Genomic DNA, 25,835 nt, shown 5'->3' with positions numbered 1-25,835 from the left:
TGATGAACACTTGCAGATAAGAATGGGAGGAAAAGAAAGGTCACACGGAAGGTCAAATGCAAAAAGACTTTCAGAAGGATTATAACCTACTTAGTCTACTACCCCTTCTGTCTTTCTAAGTATATCCGCTCGTATCTTCGTTGTTAAAAAAGGTAACGAAAAAAACGTTGGTATACAATAAGAACATGCTAATTCAGGAAAAGTCAAGAAATTCCAGGTGGTTCGGTTTATTTTTAGCAGATATGTAAGCTTAAACAGCGTGCAGGGTCATAAAGACCCCTGTCTGTCTTTCTAGTGTTAAGCGGGAACACATTGAAATTGGGTTCCACTGTAAGTAGGTACCTATGAGTAGACAAACAGTACTTACCACTTCATTATGATGGAAGGGCTGGTTCTGTATGTGAGCCATCTTTGGGACAGGAAGTTCGTCATGGTCAATAGAATTATGTTCGATACCGGACATCATTTTTTCATTGTCTGAGGAGGTGGTGCTCTCAGGTAGAACGCTTTCATCTTCCATGACTTCTGGGTCGAAAGGTACACTCAATTTCTCACCCCTGTTGGCTTCAACTCTTTTCTTTTCTTCTCGAAGTTCTTTGAGTTCTTGTCGTCTTTCTTCCATGAGTTTCTTTTGCTTTTCCCTTTCTGGATAATCAAAAAAACAGTAATTTTAACTTAAACTTTGTTTTATTTTTTTAAAATCTGGGTCAACCCTCTGTTGGGCGGAATATAAAACTGATTTTCGATACACCTGACAGACACATTGTACATGACAGGATGGGCCCGAAGGTCCATGACACATTAAAAAAACTAATACATAGTTCCTATCGGATCGTAATAATAGTAATCTATAGTAATCATAGTAATCTATCGGATATTGTTTTGTGGGCTCACAAGCTTGCTTAGCCCCTAAATGTTTTGTAAGCGTGTTTTAAAAATCTTAAATAAAAGAAATATAAATATACAAATCTTGACCTTTCAAATGACCTTTTCATATTTGTTTTCTCCCGTGCGACTTTCGCCAAATATTTTAAATTTTTCCCTGATCATTTTTAGTATACCCGTCTTCTCAGGTCTCTGAGAACCCTGTACTATAAAACCAACGGTGTATGAAAGTGCTTTATACAGTGAAAAACTTTCTTTCTCAAGAATGAATTTATAAAAAAAATTCAATGCATATATGGTGCTAAATTATTTGTATATGGTTTAAAGATCTGAAGACATTGAACACTTAAGTATGGGTATCCCTCACTTTATGCGATTTTGCTATAATACGATTTTTAAAATTTAATTTTGGAATTCCATCTACAAAATTTGGTTTGGATATTAAATTAAATTTGCAAGCCCATTTCCTGGATTAAAGATATAGTTAAACTTCAATGATGAAATACATTGGATTTGATGATGTAGCTTAGACAAATATGAGAGAAATTCTTAGATACAACTCACCAGATCTCATTGTTCATCAATGAGATCAGAATTCATAACACATTGATAATGCTATGAGAAATTTAATCGAAAAAAAAATGGTTCCAGAGAAACTAGAATTTTCTTATTTGCAAGAAATAAAATATGCCAAGTTCTCTGGTTTTGCTACTAAAGATTTCATAAAGAGGAAGCTGCGTAACAGCCAAAATCTCGACTATTTCATTAAAATGAGTTATTAACCTATCATACATGCTCTTCAGGCGAGAAAACATCCACACTCACTAGAATCAATCAGAAGTAGTGAAGTTGTTGAAAGTTTCGCCTCAGAGAGCAACAGGCCTATATCGATACAATTATTCAATCCTCACACTTCACTAATAGTTAGAAACACTGACTGATGGCAAATGGCGGAACTACACATAACAAGCATTACACAGAAACAAACATTGCTTCAGGTTCACTACACGTACATGCACATTCCAGCATGTACTGATTCGTTCGAAGTTCCGCAGAGGAACGTGGACAAAGTGTGTATGTGGTTTAGTAGTAGAAGCAGTGAAGGCAGAAAAAGAATTCATTCATATTGCCTAAATTCCCAGGATTTATTCATAAGTTTGAATATTTTTTTAAAAAGTTCTTTTGCTGTTGCGTTGAACTTGTTTTAAATTCTTCTGAAGAAAACGAACTTCCTATCCCTATATCTTTCCCCTGTTAAATTCAATTCACTTCATGCAATTTTCTCTTACGTGACTATTTTGCAGAACCAATTAATTGTGTAAAGCAAAGGACGCCTGTAATTAAGCCTACTGCAACCCATGTTAGCAAATATATTGACTAAGATTAAATATCTTTCAAATTGTGGCTCAAGTCACAAAGGGGATGTAGATACGTTTGTGCTAATTTTTTGCTGCTGGTGTTTACATTTTTTTTTATTATACAGTCAGGATAGTTTTAGCACTGTGCCAACCTAGGAGCTGCACGAGGGGCCACTATAGGAAAGAAAAAAATTCTCGTCTGTAAAATTCGCATGAATGTATTAGATAAAATAGTTTGCAGAGAAAGCTAATTTCTGAAACATACATATGGCATATATAAATCAGCAAGTTTTCTAGGCTAATTTTACTGGCTGGAGGGGTGTCAAAAAGATAATTCACACGGGTGAGAATATCATCTCGAGCCACCATTGCATACAGTGCCCAACTACAGTCGGACGCAAATATGACCACTCAGGTAATTTTTATAATATATCCTTTTCTCCCATCCTATGTACTGCATTCAAATTTTGTAATTATTTTTCTGTTATAATTATTTATGTTTGATTTTTCTCATTTTTTCCTGTACATACGATATGCTTGATTCCTTGACATAGATGAATAAATTTGAATATAATAGCTCTGATTCAACAAATTCTTTGATTTAATGTATTTTCTTTTTCTGAAATCCTGATGCAAATAAAGGTGAAACCCTCTATTTCACAAATAAAAACCTCTTGATTTTTTTTTGAACTAGAAAGAAACCTGTACAAAATGGAATGTCAATATTGATAGACTGAAATAATATTTTATTTTTGACAGATTTCAGTTTTATAAAGGTGAAAATCAAAGCACTAATCATTGAACAGACTATATTTTGATTCCATTTTAAACAAGTTTCCATCTCATTTGCCTCTTGGACAGGTTTCACTGTATATCCTTAATATTTTTTTCTTATTTTTTGTCACCAAAAAACACAATATGAAGATATAACTTCCCAGGATCTGAACAACTTCAGCTCTTCTTCAGGGACAAAAAAAAAAGGGGGGTGAAGAAGAAATTCCTTCCTTTTTGAGTAAAGGAAGCAATAAAGCCATGAAGTGTGTGTGGGAAGGTTTCAGTGGTCAACTGATGTATACTAATACCATGAAACATTGTGTTGTCTGCATGTTTTCATTTCAGTAAAGAAAAGAAAGATAGTTCAAGTTTAATTCTATATCTTGAAAAGCAAAGAACGTCAGGTTATCTGAAGAGAAAACATTTATCGGTTGGGGAAAAAATTCAGGGTGGTCGATTTAACGAATAAAACTGCCTGTTTCTTCCCATTTGTTAAATTGAGGTTTAACTGTTTAAGTAAAATTTATTAAGTAAAATTTTGTTATTATTTTTTAAACTGAATTTGTTGTAATCGTGTCTAGTATATTACTGTAAACTACATTCCCTTTCCCGAATTAGATGATTTCGTAATTTTTTAATGCGTGTATTTGATACATAAACAGGCCTTCAAACCAAAGCTTTGGATACCAAACATAAAGCGAGATAAAAGTTATTTCACCTTTCTGTTTTTCAGCGACCTCTTCCTTATATTTTTCGAGGATAGCTTCATCGACTTCTCTGGTGATAGCTGTCTTCGGTCCCAACCCATGCAGATGATGCCACAATGCCACTATGTAACAAGAGATGCAAAATAGTTGATGTTAGAGAGTATTAGTTAGCCCAAAAGAGTATGTTTCAACAAATTCACTCAATATTTTCTAAAATTGAATTTTTTTAAATATTTAAATAGTATCAAAAGAGTTCATCGTTTGATTCTCAAATGAGCAAATTACTGAAAATTTTGTGAATTTCATCAGAAAACTGCCAGATATTACTAGCAAGCTCTTTGCATTCACCACAATCAATTACCAATGTTAAGGTTATTCTGAAATCTTGCATTAATGTTAAAATAAAAAAAAGTTGTGCTTACCCATTCTTGGACGGATCTTTTCAGCGATGGTTGGGAGTTTTTCCAGCATTTCGAAACTCTTATTAGCCATAACATTCAAGCTGTCAAGATGCTCAAGCATTGAATCTTTTTCTTTCATTGCTTGTTTAACATTTGAATTGAGCAGGTGGCGGTAATGGTTGAGTGTGTGTCTACGATCTTTCTCGAGTGCTCTAAGCAATTTCTCTAGACATTTCTCAACTTTCTTTGTCTGAAGGGGAAAAATATAACATTTTTATAGCATTGCATCTAGCTTAAATGAAAAATATAGAGAAACAACTACCATTTAGAAGACAGATTAACAAGGGTTGTAAAATCAAAATAATTTACAGAGGGTGAAGGAGAGCCAAGCACAAAACATACATAATTACCACCAAGTTTTATAGCACAAGGGTACTTAGTAGCTTTTGGAGAGGGCGAGCCACTTCATTAGTTTGAGAATGTGCCACAGGTCACGAAGGTGATCTGGAAATTTGCAGCAGATCACTTAATTGAAGTGAGTGTCGCGGGCCATGCAAGGGATTTGTAAAAATGCCCTAAGTCATCTAAGTAAACTATATTTAATTAAATTGAATTATGGAAGCCTGAAGCAAATACACCAACTGCACATGAGGAAATCAGACATGGCTTATGGTGAAACTGTATAAGTAACTTTTGTGTGCATCATCTGCTTTCCTAAATTAAAATTGATTGTATACAAATAGGGGGGTAAGCTTTCAAGTACTACCTAAGCAGAATTCTGGCCTTTTTGACCCTCCATCAGCAAAATTTTGAAAGCATCTGAACCTAGATAGCACAATCTCAACCGAAGGTAGGTGCTCTGAAAGGGCAGGCTCCCTTGTATGCCCCTTGGGACATCTTTTCTTCTCCAATTGATTCAATTCAAAGCACCCAGTCACATGGCTCACTGCACTGCTGAGATGAGCATCTCTGTGCATGCACGAGTGCCTCTGCAAGTTATTAATTACATGTTGACATTTTTCCCACATCACAACTGATTAAATAAACACACTGTTCCATTAGCTAATGTTTTTAGTATTGAGCATGCTCAGCAAAGTGGTGAGAAACTATATACTGTAATTAATTGATTTTTTGTAAGCCCGAGTAAATATCAAAAAATTCAATCTTCTTTAGTTCTGATTTGTGAATAAAATTATTCTCCATTTTCTTTTTTTATTACACCAATTGCTTACGTACATAATCATTTAAACCTTTCCCTCACCTTGTGATCAACAGAGCAAAGGCTAACCACTTCGAACAACTTGGTCAACCAAACACCTTTTCAACCTAACTCATTTTCAGTTTTCTATAGTCAATGATGCTCAACATAGTTGGTATTTTTTTGCAATTTGGATCCTCTTATCTCCCAACTGGATAGCTTTGTTCTATTGTATCCACTTCAAAACAATCGTACATACTGCATCTGTGAGCTAGGTGTGAACAATGGTACAGATTCAGGTACAGTGTATGTAGTTATAAACGATTGACAAGCAAACAAACACGTGAATAGGAGCAGATTTAGCTGTCATCTTTTTTTCTCATCTACAAATTCATCTCAATCCTGTGGGTGTGCCTTAATGAAAGGAAATGCGAGGGTCTTCTTGACTACAAAACAGTTCTTATCACGGTTTTGTCAGGGTGGGGGGGGGGGAGCATCTTTCCTAGCTTGCTTAAAAAGATATATCTTTCAATTTTTCTTTAGCTTTAATAGTGCCACAACACTTTTTGTCTTTCTCAAGTGCGCAATGCAGACAAAATGAAAACGCATTGTTTTAAGCATCGAAAGAAAATTGTGAAAAGATTGAAAGTGGGTGATGGTGGAACCTTGCAGCTGAATATGGACTAGGTGTGGCAACCATCAGTGATTTAAAAAATAATTGTGATAAAATAGAAAATTTTGCAGCCAGTTTGAAAACAGCAGATGGTCTAAAGCATAGCTTTCCAACCTTTTTTGTTCCATTGCCCCCTTCTTCAGCAATGTTTTTCTCCCCATCGCCCCCAACACAATCTAACCCATAGGATCCCATGTTATACAGGTAGCTTCTACCACCCCCAAGGGGGCGTTATCACCCACGTTGGAAATCACTGGTCTAAAGTCTTGCAAAGTTTTAGGAAGTTATGTCCATACATATATTTTCATGGTTTTAACAAAATCACTGAAGGCGATCGAAATCTTCCAAATTCAAAAGAATGCTTAGATCTCCCTGCATTCCAGTCCTGGCATGAAGAGGATTGTGTCTCTGTGGTGGAAAATTGATAGTAACAATCCAAGATATCATTTTTTTTTGGATGACAAAAAAATAATTACGAAAGTGAATGATCAAGTTGATCAGGATGACTTTGAAAGTAACAAAGATGAATGAACGAAACCTTTAAAAAAAAGGAAAACAATCCAACAACCTGCTTCAATTTTTAATGTTGAAACTATTATGGGATGAGACTGCAAAATGTTGTTGCAATTACAGATGGATTTTTTTTTTCCCGAATGCTTTGACAGCATTATTTATCATGCGCATTATATATTTGTTTCACCATTTTATTTTTTTCTTTTATGATGCACTGGTTTTTTTTTCATTTACTTTTCAGAATAAGTCGGTTAAATGTAATTATTTTAAGGTTTTTGTTGCTGAATTTCAATTTATTCCCTTGTGTTATTGAATTAGTTTCAAAATCAATTTTCTGAACTTTTCACTTTTCCAAACACCCTTTGGTCCCAATGTGCTCGGACAATCAATGTTCTACTCTACATGAAATGAACCTATTATGAATATAAGGATATGCATTGAATGTTCACTTTAAATAAAGCATATGTGAATACACAGTACATTGGATTTACATCGTTATGTGAAATACTATTAAATGTTTTTATTCCTAGGTCACACCAGGGTTTTCAGCCATCAGTGGTCCTCTTTCCCACCATTACCTTAGTTAACCATGGTTGCAATGCACTATCAAGAATGATGACTGAAGAGAAATGAAGGCAAAAGAAGAATCTTACCTTAGGCATGGCTTGGTCAATAGCAGAAGTATAACAATCCGTGGCAGACTTTTTACGCATGTTGATTATTGACATAATTCGTTGCTGATGCATTGCAGCCATTTGTCTTTTTGCCGCAGAGCCTTCTTCTTCTAGAGCTTCTACAGTTTTCTGAAATCGCTGAAAAAAAAAAGTAAAAGACATTACATACAACCATATTCTCAAATAACTAAAATACGATTAATTTTTTATACCTATTACTAAACTATTTAGCTATTTCTCAATAGAATATGCATTTCCCTTTTAGTTTTCTGATGCATTCCTGCTCAAAGTAACATCTATATAAGAGTGTATCAAATGAAAATTATTATAATTTGGGTTATTTTTGTATGAGTATGGAAAAACTTTATGTAGAGGTAGAACGAAGGCAACCTTTACTGCAGAATGGACCTGCCCTAGGTAGTCAAGTGGAATCACATGATATGTGCTGGCCGTCGTCTAACAGGAAATCTATTTTTTTTAATCTGCATCTGAGGAATGTTTTGAGTAAAGAAGAGCAATGTGGTGTTATTGGTTTTTTTTATGGCAGAAGGAGTTGACTTTACGAAGTGCACTGACAAACAAAGTAGCAGAACATGCACCATCATTGACTCATATGTAGGACTGGCACAAACATTTACATGAGGGATGGGGAAACTGTGAATCATCACATGCAGCCTGGTCAAGGTCACGTCATCACCACGGATGCTTTGGTGAAAGTCAACCAGATAATCAACTCAAACAGATGACGCACCACAAGGTAAATCGGCAAGAATTTCGGAGTTTCAGTTCAGCTCATATCATTAAAGAAACTCCAATACAGAAAAGTGGTAATGCACAATGGTAATGCAAAAAATCAATGACAGAAAACTGAACAAGAGAGCTTAAATTCTTAATCTTTGTAATTTCCACAATGATGTTAAATATAGTTTATCACCGTAAAATGTGGAAATATCGAAATGAAAAGTAAAAGCCTGCAATAGACCAAATAAGTATTTTCTTCACTTACAGCACTCATCTTTTTCCTGAAGTCTTCAGCTGCTTTTGGATCTTTCAATTTCATCTCTTGATAACGTTCTTCAAGTTCACTCCACTCTTTCATGACCTGAAACAAGCAAAACAAAAAATAGAAAATAACATTCTTTTCATACATACTTGAAATTTCATATTTTTCATAATGATATTGAAGAAAAAATATATATAGGATTGCTTAAATTATAAATTACTACAAGGTTCATACTCATTTTCATAAAAAAAAAAAATTCCCTGACTATTCCACTCTTTCCTGACAGGTTCTTTAAATTTTCATATGTGTAATATGTGTTTATAAAATGTAATATAAATCAATTTTAATTAATAACAAAATTAATTTCATCAATTATATTAATTAATTGTTATCCTAATAGACATCATAATCATAGATTATTAATTATTATATATCTTTCATACAAACATTTATGCTCATCGAATACACCTGATGGAAAAGTGGAACACAAGTAATGCAAGATTTCCTATATTTCTGCAATATTTCCTTGTCTTAAAACATTACCTTAATAATTTCTACAACATCTTTGAATAATTATGGGATGAGTAGGACATTGCTCATTTCAATGCCCAAAAGATTTAAGCCTTCACTGTTTCCTCTGTGACATAAGTAGTCAAAGATGTAGTTGGTTTCCCTGCATCACAATTCTCTGCAGTTGGCTTACACTCAGCACTCACGTTAATGCTAGAACCGAAAAGTTTAGTGTTCAGTCATCAGGGGTTGTTTACAGCAGTGGTCAGCTTAAGTTGGTTTTCTGTGGTTCTCAACTTCAAGGTGTGAATGCGAGCTGATCGCCTTATTAAAAGTCTGGCCACAGAGATGCTGCCATACTGAACAATCAGAGACACAAGAGTAGATACATCTCAAACTTCCGGCACAACTCACTCAGTAATAAATTGCCCATGGCGATAAAGCAGTTGTGCTCAGTTGGAAAAAAAAGAAAGGGGTTGTTTACAAAACTCTTCCGATTTCACATGTTTGGCACAGCTCTGAATACCTTGTCTGTTCATTTTGCTGCAAATCTGACACCCTGCTTTATACGGTCATTTCTGACTGCTTCAATTCAACCAGTCGGCCCACTGAAGATTAAAATATTTATGTGCCCATTCTAGATTGAAAAGTTTTTTGCCCCTCATCGTTTTCAAATAAAAAATACCTACATGGAAAATCAAAATATACACATGCTTTATCCAGCATTGCTCACTGAAGTCAAATTATAAAATTATTGCAATGGAGCTTTCCTAATACTTTTCACTCGATTTTCTATGATGTGTAGTTATGATAACATCGCAGCAATATGCACTTCCACACAAAATTACCAAATCCTTGTTTCTCCTTTGCAGTATCCACTGAGAGATTTATGGATTATCAATATTTACAGTGTTATCGGATTGCAATTTATGTTCTAGATTTCCCTTTTCGAGAATAATGTTTTGCTCATGAATAATCCTAACGATTTTACAGGTCCATTGTCAGAAATTTCTGGGTTTTAGAACAAAAATAGACCATTTCCCCCCATTTTTTATTAAGTAAAAATTTCCCCTGACAATTACAAGTTCTTCCAGTCCCCCCCCCCCCTACGAACCCTGTTACTATAATCGTTGAATATAGCAACTGAAAAAGAATCTATCTCCCTCTCAGGACTCAAGTTTCTGTAACGAAATTTCAATAGTTTTTTCAATGTCATGTGTAGTCAGTCATCTCAACAAGCTTGATGCTTAGGACTGAGGCCACTCATCCCTGCCCTGACCTGAGATTTTATACGTTTCGGGAAAGATGGGAGGGGGGGGGGAAGAAGAGATCTACATTTTAAAAGTCATGTGCTTAGAAGATGGCACAGAAATATTTAAATATGCATTTACAAAAATATGAACAAAATCTGGGAAAATTCCGATTGAAGTCTTCAATAATTCAGGAATGTCTGTTTGACTCAATGCTTTATTGACTCACTCATTACAATAACAATGCGTGTAATATATTTTGTTTAAATTATTTGCAAACTCAAAGTAATATCAATCTTTGGAAGCACTTGGAGAAATATGAATTCCTTTCTGTATGCTTTCTTTGTGCTAAACCACGATTTTTAAAAATAGTATTACTCAGATTTACTACAATATATTAAAAGTAACAACTGCGAGAAATTTTTAATTTAGAATTTTTAAACATTGTACAAAATACCTACAAGTTATATAAGAATAAGAAAGAACTGCTCGCTCTGAATTACAAACTACAATCGGAAGTAATATACCCACAGATATATATTTTTACCTTAGTCACACGTTCCCTATGGCTTTCTTCAAGAGATTTTTGTGCCTCTTTGAAGAATTCATGCTCGTGTTTCTTATCAAAGTGGCTGTAGTAATATTCGACAGGTTTCTCAGTAGTAGTTGTTGTAGTTGTGGTGGTGGTTGTTGTCGTAGTTGAAGTGCTACTGCTGGAAGATGCAGCAGCGTCGTCGTCGTCATCATAGTCATCATTGTCGTAATATTCATCATCATCATAATCATCATCTTCATCTGAATCGTCCCCCTCATCATCATCTGCATCAATTCCATTCTCTTTACGATTATCAACACGAATATTACCATCCTTGTCTGGAGAAGAAAAAAAACCATGCTTGATTTAAATTCTTTCCCATAATAGCATTTCTTCTATGACGAAATTAATTTGCGTATCTGTATAAGTTACACACCTTTAACACTAGAACTACCCAGCAGTAATTTTGACCCTACTTGAAAATTTCACTTTCATCCAGATCTTAAATGCACTACGAAAGCATTTTTAAGGAAATATACAATTACTATTCATTTTTCTCTTCCAAAAATAGAGTATAGAATCACCCCTGCTTTGTTACATTTCGGACATAGGTAACACTTTTTTTGGAACATCCAGTATGTTTATACAGGGTGTTCCAAAAAAAAGGCCAATTTCTAAAAGATGGTAGAATGCATTACAATAATCTGTGTTTTTATATGTATCTCACAACTAATTTGACATTATACAATTATATGAAAAATGATAAAATTGTTTACGAATTGTGACAGCACATCACATTCTCTTTGCTAGTAAATTGAGTATTAGCTTCAAACGTAAAATCACTTGATTGCTCCAGCTGGGATGGGGTAGGGCATAGGTGGCGGAATCATAATGTTTCAGGTCACTTGATTCTCCAAGAATTTTTGAGAAGCTCTGCCTCACTAATTCACGAACATACAAAACAATGCATGTATCCGCCCTGAATGTTTTATCGAATTCCTTATATACGAAAAGCTAGGCAGCTCTTCACTGTTTTGTCTTATCAGACAAAGGTGGTGTCACTTGATTATTGTGGAGCAACTTACATTCCAAAATTTTGAAATCAATGAATAATACGCAATGTAAAGCCCCAAAAATATAAACAAATTTTTTTACAGGGTTGGGAGCCTAGAGGTCCCGTTTCTCTAAAAACCCTGATACGACAATATTTAAAAACAGGCAACATTAGTTCTTATGACACTTGGTTTAATCTAGAAATGTATAAACATTTACTATGAAGCAGTACTATGAATTTTTGCAATTAGCAGTCAAAAAGGCCACCCCAGTAGTTGTTCTAATAATGAAATAATGATTTTTCGCCACATTTCCTTTTAGCAGGGACACACATAATAAATATAGAGATTCAAACAAGATACACAACAAGATATTGACTTCTCCTAAAGTCATTCTTCCGCTTTTTCGAGGCTTAGTTCGTCCTGGACTGGAGTATGCTGTAAGGTTTTGGAGACCATACCTACAGAGGGACATAGACTTGGTTGAAGGGGTGCAGAGAAGAGCTACGCGTGTCCTTATTGGCACACAGGGCTTGAGTTATGAAGAAAGACTTCATTTTTTGAATATGTTTACATTGGATGAACGCAGGTGTCGAGGAGATATGATCGAAGTGTTCAAAATTTTCAATGGGATGGATAGGATGGACCATGAACTTTTAGTACACCGCCAATCGACTGCTTTTACAAGGGGACACCAGTATCGATTGGTGAGGGACAATGCAAGGTTATGGTGTCGCAGGGAATTTTTCTCCAATAGGGTTGTTAATAAATGGAATAGCTTACCCCCGGAGGTAGTAAATTGTAACACAATTGACACGTTTAAAAAGAAATACGATAAACATGTTGGGGTAAATCGAGAAGCTATCCATTCTTAGAATAAGACAACCATAAGTATTCTTTATGGGCATTGTATAATATTTTATCATGTGTATATATTGTTTGTAATTTGTGTTAATTGCATTTTTAATTGGGTTGCTGTATTTTTGAAACATATGACAACCATATTTTTATGGGCATCTTTTTATCAGCCACCTCGTTGGGCATTTTGCCTGTTGTGGTGTTGTATTTGTATTTGTATTTGTATAAGATAACAATTGAAATTTCCAAATGACTAACCATGTTGCGTAATAAGTTAACTTGTGAATGATAGTTTGATTCATTACAGGGTTGGGAGCCTAGAGGTTCCGTTTCTCTAAAAACCCTCATACAACAATATTTCAAAACAGGCAATTGTTTGATTCATTCCTTAATTCATTCATTTTCAATATGACAAGTGAGACATTAGAAAAAAAAATTAATAGTTAGCTAATTATGAGAAAGTTATTACACTCATAGAAAATGTACAAAACTGTTCTACTTTCTCTTACCAGTTTTCGGGCAGCAGACAAACTCAACACCAGAAAACAAGTCCACACCACATGGAAGAAGCATAGCAAAGCTCCTGAGATGCATGGCCCTGTCAAGACAGCTGTGAGCTGCAGTGCTATTCCATTCATCAAAAGTCTGGCATATGCTCTGGTTATGGATGTGGTCAAACAAGCAGTGCTCTGGTACAAGCAAAGCATCACTTTGGAACTGTCCCTCTGCAAAAACAGATGAGGTAAATGTAATTGTTATTGTTAATATGGAAAAATAAATATGGTAAAATTTTCAAAATACACAAAAAAACAAATTTTAATTAGAATTTAATAAGAAAGTGCTAGCCCCCCCCCCCTCCCCCGTGTTTTACTTCACAACCATCATAATCTCAGCCAAAACCCATCTCCCATTCCTTGTTTACTCTACTGGTAACTACCATACACACTCGTGTATAAGTCAACGTTTTTTGTGTGGAAAAATGCGTTCCTCAAGTGGGGGGGGGGGGGGGTTGGCTTATACCCGAGTCAGTTTTTGATGAGAAAATATCGACCCCCACAATCAGTAGTGATTTTTATAGCAGTGTTTGATAAACCGGCATTAGTGGTATGGGATATGTTCAAACTCCACAGAACCGATGTCAAAGCCAAGGCAAAGAAATCGAAAACATCATTGGCTTTGATACAGGGCAGGCTAACATTGATTGTATGGCTTTTAGATGTGAGCATCAACAAGCCTCTCAAAGACTATTTGAGGAATTGGTGGATCAAATAGATGAGTTCCGATGATAAAGAAACTACAAAAAGTGGTGCCTTGAAGAAACCTGACATTAGCCTAGTATACCAATGGGTACATGAGGCATGGAATTCTGTTTCCGCCAATTCTTCAAAAAGTGTTGCATCAGCAATGCAATGGACGGAACTGAAGATGATATCCTCTTTGAAAGTGACAATAGTGATGACAGCCCACATGAGGATAAAAACGAAGATGTGGGACCCACTATGATGATCTGATGGATTACGATGAGTTGGAGACTCAGAAGAAACGGATTGAAAAGTTTGAATCGTTTTCTATTGTAAATGTCCGCAAGCTATTCATTTTGTATGAACATATACGAATTTTTTTTAAAAATTTTTTTAGATTTTTGGGATAGGCTTATACATGGGTTTTCAATTTATTGTGGTTTTGGTGGTACTGAAGTGTGGGGGGGGGGGGGTTGGCTTATACACGAGTAAATACGGTATATAAGAGCAACTGAAAAGAAATCTCCGGATATAAGAATCAAAATGGCTGAACGAACTACGATTGTTATAAGCGGCGGCTACTGTATAATTCATTCCCAAAATGTCTACTGAAAAATACAAAGTTGGCTCAGAGTGGCATGTTTTCAGAGATGAATGGGCCTGGAAATACTTTTTCAGCTGTAAAGGATAAACCAGGGGGGGGGGGGGTCTCGTTTGCAATGAAGCAGCTTTTTTAGAGAATGCAACATATCCCATCACTTCAACCAAAAAAATTCCAATTAAGAATTGTTGCCTAAACATGTTTGTCCTGATTGGCTGATTTTTTTCTTTTGGCCCACTCTTAAAAAAAGTTTGCCCATTACTGGTCAAGGAGATTTTCCACAGCGATAATGTACATTAGATTATATACCATTTAAGCTTAAAATAAAATAAAGCTCAATAAAATCATTGATTGTTTCACATTAGGTACAAAGTGGCAATGACACAAGGATACAATTCAGCTGTGATAAGAAACAGTCAATTTGTGCTGGTTTATTTCTGAAAATAAACCAGCACCAACTGTGTGTGCTTTTTTAACAATCATCATTTTGCGGACTATTCTGTGCTTGATGAGGGACAATAAAAATTTACAGAATACTCCAGTTCTGGATACAAATGACTTAATAACAATAACACTCTTTTGGATATTTGAAAATATTTATACAAACATTTCCCTGCATATATGCAGTCAAAGAATAAAATATGAGCATTCGTGATTGGATCAAACAAATAAAAATAAAAAGACAACAATAGGCAAATTGCACATCAAGGTGGCTGAAAAAATAAATATGGGGATGTCAAATATAACTGAAATACTGCAACCCAATATAAGAGCATATTTTATCATGAAAAAAAACTAATAATTTACCATATTTCTTTTTAAACTTATCAATTATGATAGAATTAACAATCTATGGAAGTAAGCTATTCCATTTATTAACAACCCTATTAGAGAATAACTTTCTGCGATAACCTCAAATTCTCCCTTACACAGACACGTGATTTTCATTACACATTCCTACTGACATATAATGTTAAATAGACAAACACTGATAATAAAAGGTAATTGGAAATTTTGAATATAGTTGTTCAAGCAATTCAAATAAAGGAGATAGAATGATTTCAAAACTCACGAAGACATCTATATGGTTTGACCCATAGGCTAGCCTTGCACGTTTTTTGTCCAGGTCGGCACCAGTTGTCAATCTTATAATATCGACTAGATTCCACAATATTTGTAATATCCTTTGATGGATAGACCTAGACATAAAGGAAAAATTATTAACAAACAAAATCAATATTTAGAAATTAAGTTCAAAAACCAAGTGAAAGGACTATTCAAGCACCTTTCCACACAAAATTTAAAAATTCAAGAACATTCATATCACAGTTAATGATTTCCTTTTAAAAATCAAATTAATTCAATTTTTAAAAATCGATGTTCAACATTCACTCATTTTTAATTTTAGCAAGTTTGGAATGCTAATTTATTAAAGATTAGCTTCTAAAACAGCTACAGCTCTCATTTTAACTCATTAACAACAATATCAAGTTCTATTGGTCTTGCTTTAAAAAAACCACTATACATTTAAAGTACAAATAACATCTAAGCAGAAATCATTTAATGTTTGAAAAATTATTGAAATTTATAAACAAAACAATCAACAAGCACAGACTCATGTATGCAACTGATAGTTTGTAAAAACTATTAAGCCCCAAAGCAGAATGTGCCAAAATGTGTGACGTACGTCGCAGAACAACCAGTGCTGTTGCATAACAATCTGGAAGAATTTTAAGCAAGTGTAGAAAATAGTGTAAATAGTTTTAAGAATAGTGTAGAAAAACGATATTATGTATATGCGAATTTTTACCGCAGAACATTTTCAGTCAGCTGAGGGCTCGTTGCAGAACATTAACTTAATAGTTTGAAATATTTTGAAGTATTTGTATCCTAAGCACTGTGCTTTGCCACCAGATTTTAGACATTTTTTTAAGCACAGAAATACTTTAGGTGTGTGAGACCATATGCCCCATTTTGAACATGTCTCGTAATTCATTACTGTTGTTCTACTCGTTTTTGTTTCAGCAGAACTTAGTTTTGGGGGGGGACAAAATTCATTGCATAAATTGATGTAACAAATTTTCAAGCACTTGAAAATGATTTTTTTCCCCTTAAGAACTGCAAAATTTTTTTTAAAGACTTTTAAATATATATATTTCAATATATATATTGTATTTTGATAAATTCACACACACACAACCATATTTATTTTTTCATGGTATTACGACTAATTTTTTTTGCCTCCTGTTTTTGTAAAGTAACAGTTCGAAAGCAATGCTTTGCTTGTTTACAAGAGCACTGTTTGTTTGACCTTATCCATAACCAGAGCATATGCAAGACTTTTTGAAAATGAATTTTTATTTTCTAAGGACTGCATGAACCTTCACAACTGAAGTACATTTAGAGCAATGCACAAAGACAACATTGGATACCACCAAGTAATATATCAAGTAAATTTATGATGACATTTTGTATTATTCTTTGCCTTTCTGTAACGTGCTGTTTATGTTTGTTTACTTTTTTCTTCACTCCACTGTAATTGGGCATATGCCTGTTCTGTGAGTTGATAAATAAATTAAATATTTCTGCTATGAAAGCCAGTTATTGAGTTATATGGTAATATGCGATGACAGAATTACCCCTTTCTGTGAAAATAAATGCAATGAAGTTGCTGTAAAAAATGGCCATGATTTGTTCCTCGAGTCAAGCTGTTTGAGAGGACCTTCAATAAGCGGTGAACTAATAAATATATAAAGAAAAATTCTGGACCAGGAAAAAAAATGTACACATAAGATAACCACACAAAATGAGAACCTCTAACTGAAAACAAACTCAAAACCTGAGGTATAGCTGTTTACGAATCTGCTTCATTGTCTTTCACTGCAACCCAGTGTTTGCCAATACGCATCTATATGCGTGATTCACGCATCAAAATTTACTCCTGCAAAATTTAGGCAATTTTTTAATAATTATTTCTTACTCTAAAAAATATATATATCTAGGCCTACACCCATCTTTCTATGCGAATACCCCTTAAAATTTTGGAGAGAAGCGTGATATTACTCTTCAAAACTATTTCCGGCTAACACTGCTGCAATCTATTTTACAACAACCCCCCACCCCCAACAAAACCTCAAATCTTAAACATTTCACTCAGGAATTTATGAATCGACACATGCAGGAAATCGTTGTACATGTTTGTTTAACATTGTTGGACGCAGGTGTGTGGTAGGTGTTCAAAGTGCTGCCATCTATCTTCCAAATTAGAAGCGGCAGATGTTGGGGGGAAAAGTATGCCATTTGTGGCAATTTTTCATGTTTGCAGGTCTGTCTACTCTCTGTAGAGACTCACTCAATAACTTTTTAAATGCTAGAATTACCGGCTCAAATACGGGGCAATGTCGCAAGTACTGTCACCAATCATTAAAACTGGAAGTAAAAATGGCGAATGCCTGAATAATTTTCTTCTTTCTGTTGTAAATTATCGTGTAGTGGGTCAGCGAATGACTTATTTATTGGTCAGATTATTTTTTTTTCTAATGGAAGTCCGGCCGCACTCACGACTAGAAGTTCGGAAAAACACAACTTCAGTCTACCACAACAGCGAATGCGCGGGGAAGAAGTCGTGATGTGAGAGACGTCCCGATGCCCTCATGACAACACACAATGGCGGAATGCAGGACTTCACAAATGAAGAGGCCATCTTCCGATGAGGCAATTTTTATCTTATATACATCGGAATTTCACCTCTCATACATTATTTCACTTTAATTAAAGGGCCACAACACGGGGGTGTCAAAATGGGTTTTAAAATTCTAGGACTAAATCTGTTTTAAATTAATACCTTTTCTTTAGAAATCTGGGAAAAGCATAATGAATGAGGAATACAAGGGATTGAGAAAAATCAATTTTGAGATTAAAATAAAAAGACAGCAGTGAGGTCTTCAGACCAGTTTAATTTTCTTTCTCATATCGGATCAGATGAGCTTCTGCATAGATGACAAATCCACAGAGATTTCGGGCTAAATGACAGCAATACCGTTATACGCAGCATCTTTTCTCCAGCTGCACTCAACTTGTTCATCACTATATGTAATATACGCTAACAGTTTCGGAAGAGAGACCAACCCCACAGCGAAGGACTTAGCTGCCATGGTAACTTATTGGCAATTCTACACACACACACGCCAGCGCGAGTGCAGACTCCCTCAGCACCAAGTCGCTCTCTTTTATGGGAATTGAGAAGAGACCCAACTTACCACCGGAAATCCAGGGCTTTCTAGAAGTTCCTCCCCGTCGAAAAGGTGGGAAAAGGATAGATCTCACAAACCTAAAAGGCACCTGGAGGTTCATCTCCGTCTTTGATGAAGACTGCAATCATATCCGTTCTTCCGGATCACTGGGGAAGAAACAGGAAACTCGTTGGAGAGGGAACGAAACCCCGAGGAAAGCAACCAACCCTCATTTCTTATATGAGAAGCCCCTCTCCCCTTCCCCCTTATTGCTCCTACAATGCTCAAGTATTAGTCCGGGAAACACTGTTTTTTTCGTCCGGTATCAGAAGACGGGAACAGAATTTTCTACCCAGAAAACCACATTATTTTAGTGAAAGATCGAATTCATCCATGGATAAAATAGATTCTATCTATAAAATTCACAGAGAGAACTTTCGAATTCACGAAAGATCCTTTCGGGTCGTACTACGGCTATTTTAAGTAAACGAGGGATGAATGATTATGAAAGTATTGCTCAAGAAAAATATAATTTCAGTCGACTCTCATAATTTAGAATTGAGATTGTTAACACACGATAGAGAATGAAAGAAAACATTTCACTCCTTTGCTGTTGCGCACATGCCTAAATACTGCCATTACCAAGACAGATACTGGTGTAATATAAACTGATTAAAAAATACGCAATTTCAAAGAAAATCAAACTACAGTATGTACAGTGAGCCTTGTTATACAACTACCACTTGATAGAACATGCACCTCATAAGGCTCGGCCCTACTGTATTTATGTCGAGTTATGCGAGTTTTGTACTCTACGGGTAATGTCATGAGTCTTACATATTACAAATATAAATACCATAAAAAGCAAAATTCCCCATGAGGTGGCTGAAAAAAGATACCCATAAAAAAATATGGACGTCGAACATATATTCAAACTATATCAAAAATACAGTAACCCAAAAAAGAGCAACGAAAAACCAATAATTATGATAAAATATAAATATACTGCCCATAAAGAATTATGCTGTCTTAATCTAAGTAAGGATAGCTTCTCGATGTATCCCAATATGTTTATGGTATTCATTCTGCACGTGTCAATCGGAGATAAACTATTTAATTTCGAAGTGAAAACGACAGATGCTTGAATTTTCGTGTTACGTAAGTATCGTCGTGTTGAAGGTTCTCTTGCTTTCTGGGAAGGGGGGGGGGGGAGAGATTTGAATAGTCGGCTTTTAACGAACGAAATTTCGATTGATCTGTCATAGAATGCTCTTTTAATAGAACAGATATTGCGAACCTCTGGATAAAGCGAGCTAAATTTTGGGTCCCTGAAAATTCACTATACCCAGTTCTGACCGTAGATATAAAATTGAACGCACTCCTGATGTGGACGGAAATTTTTTTTCCTCTCTCTGAGTGAACGGCTTCCTGGACTATTTCTTTTTGGCTGGGCGCTGATAAGGTGCGCACATAAAAAAACAGATTTACGTCCCAACACAGCAACGCACGTCCCTGAACAACACAAAAAGCAAACCATTGTTCAATAATTTTGCCGAATAAGCAAAACAAGAAAACTTTTTTTCCCTGCACCCGAAAAAAAAGAGGGGATCATCCATCACGAGCGGTTGCTGAAGCTTCTATACCAAAGCTATCTTTAATTTCATACAGACAAGACAGGATATAAAAAAAATTCTATTTGTGAAGATTTCCGCTAGAAGTGAGGCACCTTAAACATAGGAAGTTCAGACACTATAGCTTCACACATTAACTGGAAAAAAAGAAAAAAGAAATAGGAGAAAGAAAAAACATTTACGGATAGAATGCAGGCCTACAGCACTCGCTGTAGAAAATCATAGTGATGAAACGCGAAAGCGTTTTTCGGTCGTCGTGTTTCCCCCCCCCCCCCATCACGTTTCTTTTCATTCCATGGTAGATGAAAAGAAACGGAATATAATAAACGGAAACATAATATGGAATATTTTCAAATTACATTAAATTGTGCCACAAACATCTAAAACCTTCAGACACCTAACTACTACTACTACTTTACCGAACATGCACCTCAGAAATTCCTCAGAGGAATGTGTACAACGAATTGGTACACGTCGGAACGTGTTACGCGAGTATGTGACATGGCCCTAATGTATATATGTTGTGAAAGTTGTGTTCGTTTCTTGTTTTCGCTGGTGCTGCATTCTGTGTTCCGTATTTTGAAGAAAATATGAAAAATGTGCTTGAATTTTCATGCTATGTGAGCATCGTGTTGAAGGTCTGCCTGCTCTCTGCGGAGACACTTTTTCAAATGAGACACCGCTTTGCATTCACACCTTCAAGTTGGAAAACCGCACAAAACTTAGGCACCTAACTGCACAATACCCTTTGATATAAAATTTGAAGATCTAAATAAATCTTATATATAAATGTGAAAGTATGTATGCCCTTTATACAAATCTACAGTTTTAGACCGATCGTCGCCAGATTTTGCATATATACCAAACAGGTCCGGGATTGAACCGTAGGCTAATTTAAAAGTTCGTCAGAGCTGGGCAAATGCCTGAAATGGGCAAAAAACTGTCAGGCAACAATGGTTTTGGGGCCTCAACAATCACTTTCGGAACGTTTACTTTGGTTACCGTGGTTTCCAACAATGCGTTTCGGACGGGAATATATGCCTTTACAATGGTTTGTCACACCTTTAATTCTGTTATTATAACAGTTTATTCCTTTATAACGGTTTGTCACTTTTCCAATCCTCCCAGTAATTGAAGAATTGAAGAAAACCCGGGAAGAGCGCCGGGTATTTCTGCTAGCCTATATACAGGGTATCCTGTAAGTGCTAATGCGGCCTTTATCTCATCAACCGCCCATCGTATAGGTATAGTTTCAATTTCAAAAATGCTTAAAAGGCGTTTGAATAATATTCACTGCACAAGCTGGACGTATGACGTCACTAACAACAGAGAACAACAACTACGACGACAAAACTGGGAATAAAAATGTTTAACGTCAGCTGATGAACTCAATGCTTGCCTCAAATCATCAACACTCTGGCACGAAGTTTCAAGAACTTGCAGACAAAGTCTTCCCAAGCATTCAGCAAAATGACCAAAACCATGAGTGGCTTCCTGAGAGCGATTCTCGCACCGGAAAATGACAGTGTGAACAAGATCAACGAAAAAATCCTAAAAATTATTCCAGGAGACTCCACATCTTACAAATCGGTTGACACTGTCACAGACACGGCACAGACATTTAGTTCTGTATCCTGCAGAATTTCTGAACTCCTTTGGATATTCCGGGTGTGCCACCACACAATTTGACCCTCAAAGTTGGAGCACCTATAATGCTTTTAAGAAATTTGGAGACACCGATACTCTGCAATGGCAACAGACTCTGCGTGAAGAAATTGTACAATTGCATCATTGAAGCAACGATTCTAACTGGATGTGACAAAGAAAAAGAAGTCTTCATTCCACGTATCCCAACACCGAAGAAACGCCATTCACTTTCAAGCGATTACAGTTCCCGATTCGTTTAGCTTTTGCCATGACAATCAACAAAGCGCAAGGCCAGTCGTTAGCAGTGGCAGGTATCAACTTACTTGAGCCCTGTTTTTCACACGGATACCTTTTCGTCACCTGTTCGCGTGTTGGTAATAGCAAAAATTTGTACATCTACACACCAGATGGAAAAAGAAAAAATATTGTGTACCCACAAGCGATTGCCTCAAGTTTTTAATTAAAATATTTAAAAATGTGAAAGTAATTTTCTCTTACTTGATGCAGAAATTTTTTTTATTAAGGAGTAATTAATAAGCTATACATATATAAATTTTTTACGGGGCGGGCAACGTCGCCGGGTATCAGCTAGTGTTCTATAATTAATGTTAATTAATTGCTTCAAACTTAATGTTTCATCGGAACATCATCGTTGACAATTCCGGCCGACACCTCATGACGAACAGAGGACAAGAGACATTTGATAGTACTGTAATTAACTATGGATATGATGAATGTATCTCATCCACGTCTGCAACAAGCAAAGGATCATTTGCATAATCGGAAATGACAGTTCATGATCAGAACTCAGTCTAGTCACTAATGATATCTGTCGCAATTATAGATGAAGTGTCTGGGTCATGTTTAAACTTTTGAGTTAATTTTCTTTTTAGAATAGTGATGGGCAAACTACGTTCCACAACAGATTTTAAAATGGCGGGATAGAAATTTTCAATTTCAGTGTTTGAAAAAAAATTTATCTATGGGGCGTTCAATTTTTTGCATATGTAAAATATAGCTGTGAGAATTTGAATAGAAATTGATTCAAAAAATTTTCCATGTGTAAAAAATTGAGCACGCTGAAATAAATATGCATAAAATTATTAATATACATTTATTTTCATAGGTCTTAAAGGATAAACAATTATGTTTCATTTGCAATGAAACCGTGGCACTCTCCAAAGAATACAACATATCCCGCCATTTCGTTCTATGCATAAAAATTCCAATTATAAAACCATGTCCGAATATGTCCGGTCCGCCATAATGTTTTAATTTCGTTTTTTTTTTTTTTTTGGCCCGCTATTAAAAAAGTTTTCTCATCACTGGTGGGGTGTTTAGGAGAAACACAGCGTGGTTTCTAATCCGGGAATTTTCATTATTTCACCACGAAACTTACACTTTTGTAAAGACACGAAGCAAGATCCTGAAGGATACCAACGCCCTAGCGATTTTGTTTAATGACGAGTTCGGTCTTCACACTTATCACTAGGGTTTCCAAGAGCAGTTGTTGTTGGTTCAGTCAGCATTTTTAGGCGGATCGTGTAAAAGAGATGCAGAGGAGGAAAGTGTTGCTCTCTCTATACTCTATGTGTGGGCCATCGCTCTCCCTCAACAGTAACCTGATGTGTAATTCATGAGGTGAGCAACTACAACTTTAATTGGACTTTGGAGCTATTGAATGCGGTCCAGAAATGTGTAGAGGTTTAAGTATGTGGCCGTAACTACGGCCAGAGACGTATCTCTTCCTGGATCGGACAATTAGTTACCGCACAAAAGCGGGAGAGAGCGTCCACCCCCACTATATCTACAACCAGTTAAAATAAATTACCTTCCGACATCGGAATTTCCGAATTTCGCCCAGACTTTAAAAGACGGAAACGAGTTACAGAGATCCGGAGATCCTGTCCGGGAGAAATTTCTAGATTACGTGCGAGAACGAGTAGAGAAACGGAATGGGGGGGGGGGGGAATGGCACACGAGAACTCTTTCCCTTCCCTCTACCCCATTTCTCTTTTCCACCGAAATGCCAGAAAAGCAATTTTCTACAATAACACCGATTTTGAACATTCCCGGAGAAAATTTCGCTTCGACACCATCGCGTAATAAGGGTATGGTGAAATGGGGGGGGGGGGATGTGTTGGCCAAGGAAGAAACACACATTGTCCGGAACATTCCAGAGATAACTAGGAAAGAAAATATCTTGTCTGATAAGAGGGAGAGGATTTTATTAACTTCCCTGGGAAAAGATGTCGATGTGCAACATCAGTGTGTGTTACAAGAAAGAAAAATTTTCCAATTTCGGAGCGACCTTCGACGTTTTTGACGGGAACATGTAAATGACAGTTTGACTGAATAAAGCCATTGAATGTTATGATGATTGCGCACTAGTGCCTGCGCGGCAATCATTTCCTATGAAATCTGTTCGTTTGAAGTAAAATGCATTAAATTCCAGTCAAAGTCATCTCTGTTCCCGACATTTGAAATGATTTATAAATGTCGACTTAAAACGGTCAAGAATACTGCATCATATACCAGTGTTTCTCAACCGGGGGTGCGGCAAAGACTTTTTGGAGGTACGAGATGGGAAACTTTTTTTTTTAACTTGGCTGATTTTTTAGAAAAATTGAAATGAGAATAATTAAATTTTTCCAATTCCTTGAAAATGTGATTCATACTGATATTTCGATTTCTCATGTTTAAACTTTCACTTGCAAGAATGTGACCTGCGAAATTCACGTTGCAAAAGTTTTTTTTTCGCCCAAAATGATTTAAGATTTGTTTGCGTACCTTGTGATATTTTAGCATAACTCAGGAAAAACTTTAAAAATATATCAAGTGCTGAAAAAACATGTAATATTGTTGTTCTCTTCGGCAATAATCATTAAGTGAAGAACAATCCAATGGATCTTAATCTTTTTCTTTCAAATTTCGAAATATGTTAAAACGTAATACAGCCGCCGCTCATTATAATGACCATTCCACTACAACGGTCGACAGGGCAAGTCCCAAATATATTTTCATACAGTAACTATGTTTTTCTTTCGATATATTATAACGTTATATAATATATTATAACGTTAGTTTTCACGGAAAGACGAGATTCGCCATAACTATCGACTCTAATAGTTTATCAACCATTAGGTCACAAATGAGATTAAAAAGATATAAAAAAAAAATTTATATGCATTAATTTACCCATTGATCATTACAAAAACTAAATTTTAATAAAAGTAGAAAACGCATTATCTAAGGGGTGTGAGAAAGTAAATCGTATTGCACTGGGGTGAAGGGATGGGAACTTTTTTTTTTAAATGACTGTTTAAATTTTTCTAATTCAAAAGGAAAAAAGGTTAAGAACCACTGCCATATACATTCCAAATAACAATAGGAAAGCTGTGCCGCCCCTGTGACCTTGTCACCCTAGATGGACTCATCGTCCTCAATCTTTGAACAGAAAACTGGATTGCCGCTACTTATGACGGCCAAGCGTTGAAAATAGAGCAGAATAGGGGAATAAAGATTGGCTTAACCCTGACTTATATAGAGCCTATGTACTAACCTCTCGTAACTACGCCCCTGCATGGTACTGAACAGATATGAAATATAAAGTTGTGTGGAATATGAAATATAAAAACCAGTGTGCGGAGTAGCTAAACTCAGGACATGTTGAGTTGAGGGTGAATATATCAAGGGTAATCAATTATTTTCATTAGGATAATGAATGATACGTGGACCATTAAAGTGTATACAATGAAAGCATTTCATTATAAGCCACTGTCCACTCGCATCGCCGAGTTAATGTTGAGCCATTGTAGTAATTATAAAAAGTTTGGTATTTGTATCATGAAGCTGAGATGCTCTTTTCGTACGAGTAACGATTTCATAAGCGAAAGCATGTTGCGTACATATTCTAGACATATAAATCTTTCTCTCGACTTCTTCGGAAATCACATTGCGCAATAAGACATTGATGATAGATGACTTGTGTCTTCAGAAATTCGATACGATTATCACTCTTATTATTACGTTATAAGTTCAGAGATTTTCAACATTTTGGTTTTCGAAGAACCCTTGACAGTTACCGGGCAT

The 25,835-nt window shown here is 35.8% G+C and overlaps 1 protein-coding gene across 1 annotated transcript in view; it reads right to left on the bottom strand.

Annotated features, from left to right (window-relative positions):
* Appl (amyloid-beta-like protein) overlaps positions 1-25,835 on the bottom strand; it is a 152,651-nt gene that overhangs the window by 5,098 nt on the left and 121,718 nt on the right. The window contains exons 3-10 of the mRNA XM_089243141.1: positions 15,306-15,432; positions 12,901-13,116; positions 10,494-10,819; positions 8,190-8,285; positions 7,163-7,321; positions 4,147-4,375; positions 3,736-3,846; positions 368-645 (exon numbers count right to left, since the gene is read on the bottom strand). Of these exons, the coding sequence (XP_089099267.1) occupies positions 368-645; positions 3,736-3,846; positions 4,147-4,375; positions 7,163-7,321; positions 8,190-8,285; positions 10,494-10,819; positions 12,901-13,116; positions 15,306-15,432 (1,542 nt within the window). The remainder of the gene's footprint in view (positions 1-367; positions 646-3,735; positions 3,847-4,146; positions 4,376-7,162; positions 7,322-8,189; positions 8,286-10,493; positions 10,820-12,900; positions 13,117-15,305; positions 15,433-25,835) is intronic.

Source organism: Pholcus phalangioides, unplaced genomic scaffold, assembly GCF_987345545.1.
Source record: "Pholcus phalangioides strain wild (caught in Gottingen) unplaced genomic scaffold, Ppha-v1.0 ptg000015l_1, whole genome shotgun sequence".
Taxonomy (NCBI): domain Eukaryota; kingdom Metazoa; phylum Arthropoda; class Arachnida; order Araneae; family Pholcidae; genus Pholcus; species Pholcus phalangioides.
The sequence above is the reverse complement of the archived record's forward strand: the minus strand, read 5'-3'. Positions and strand labels throughout refer to the sequence as shown.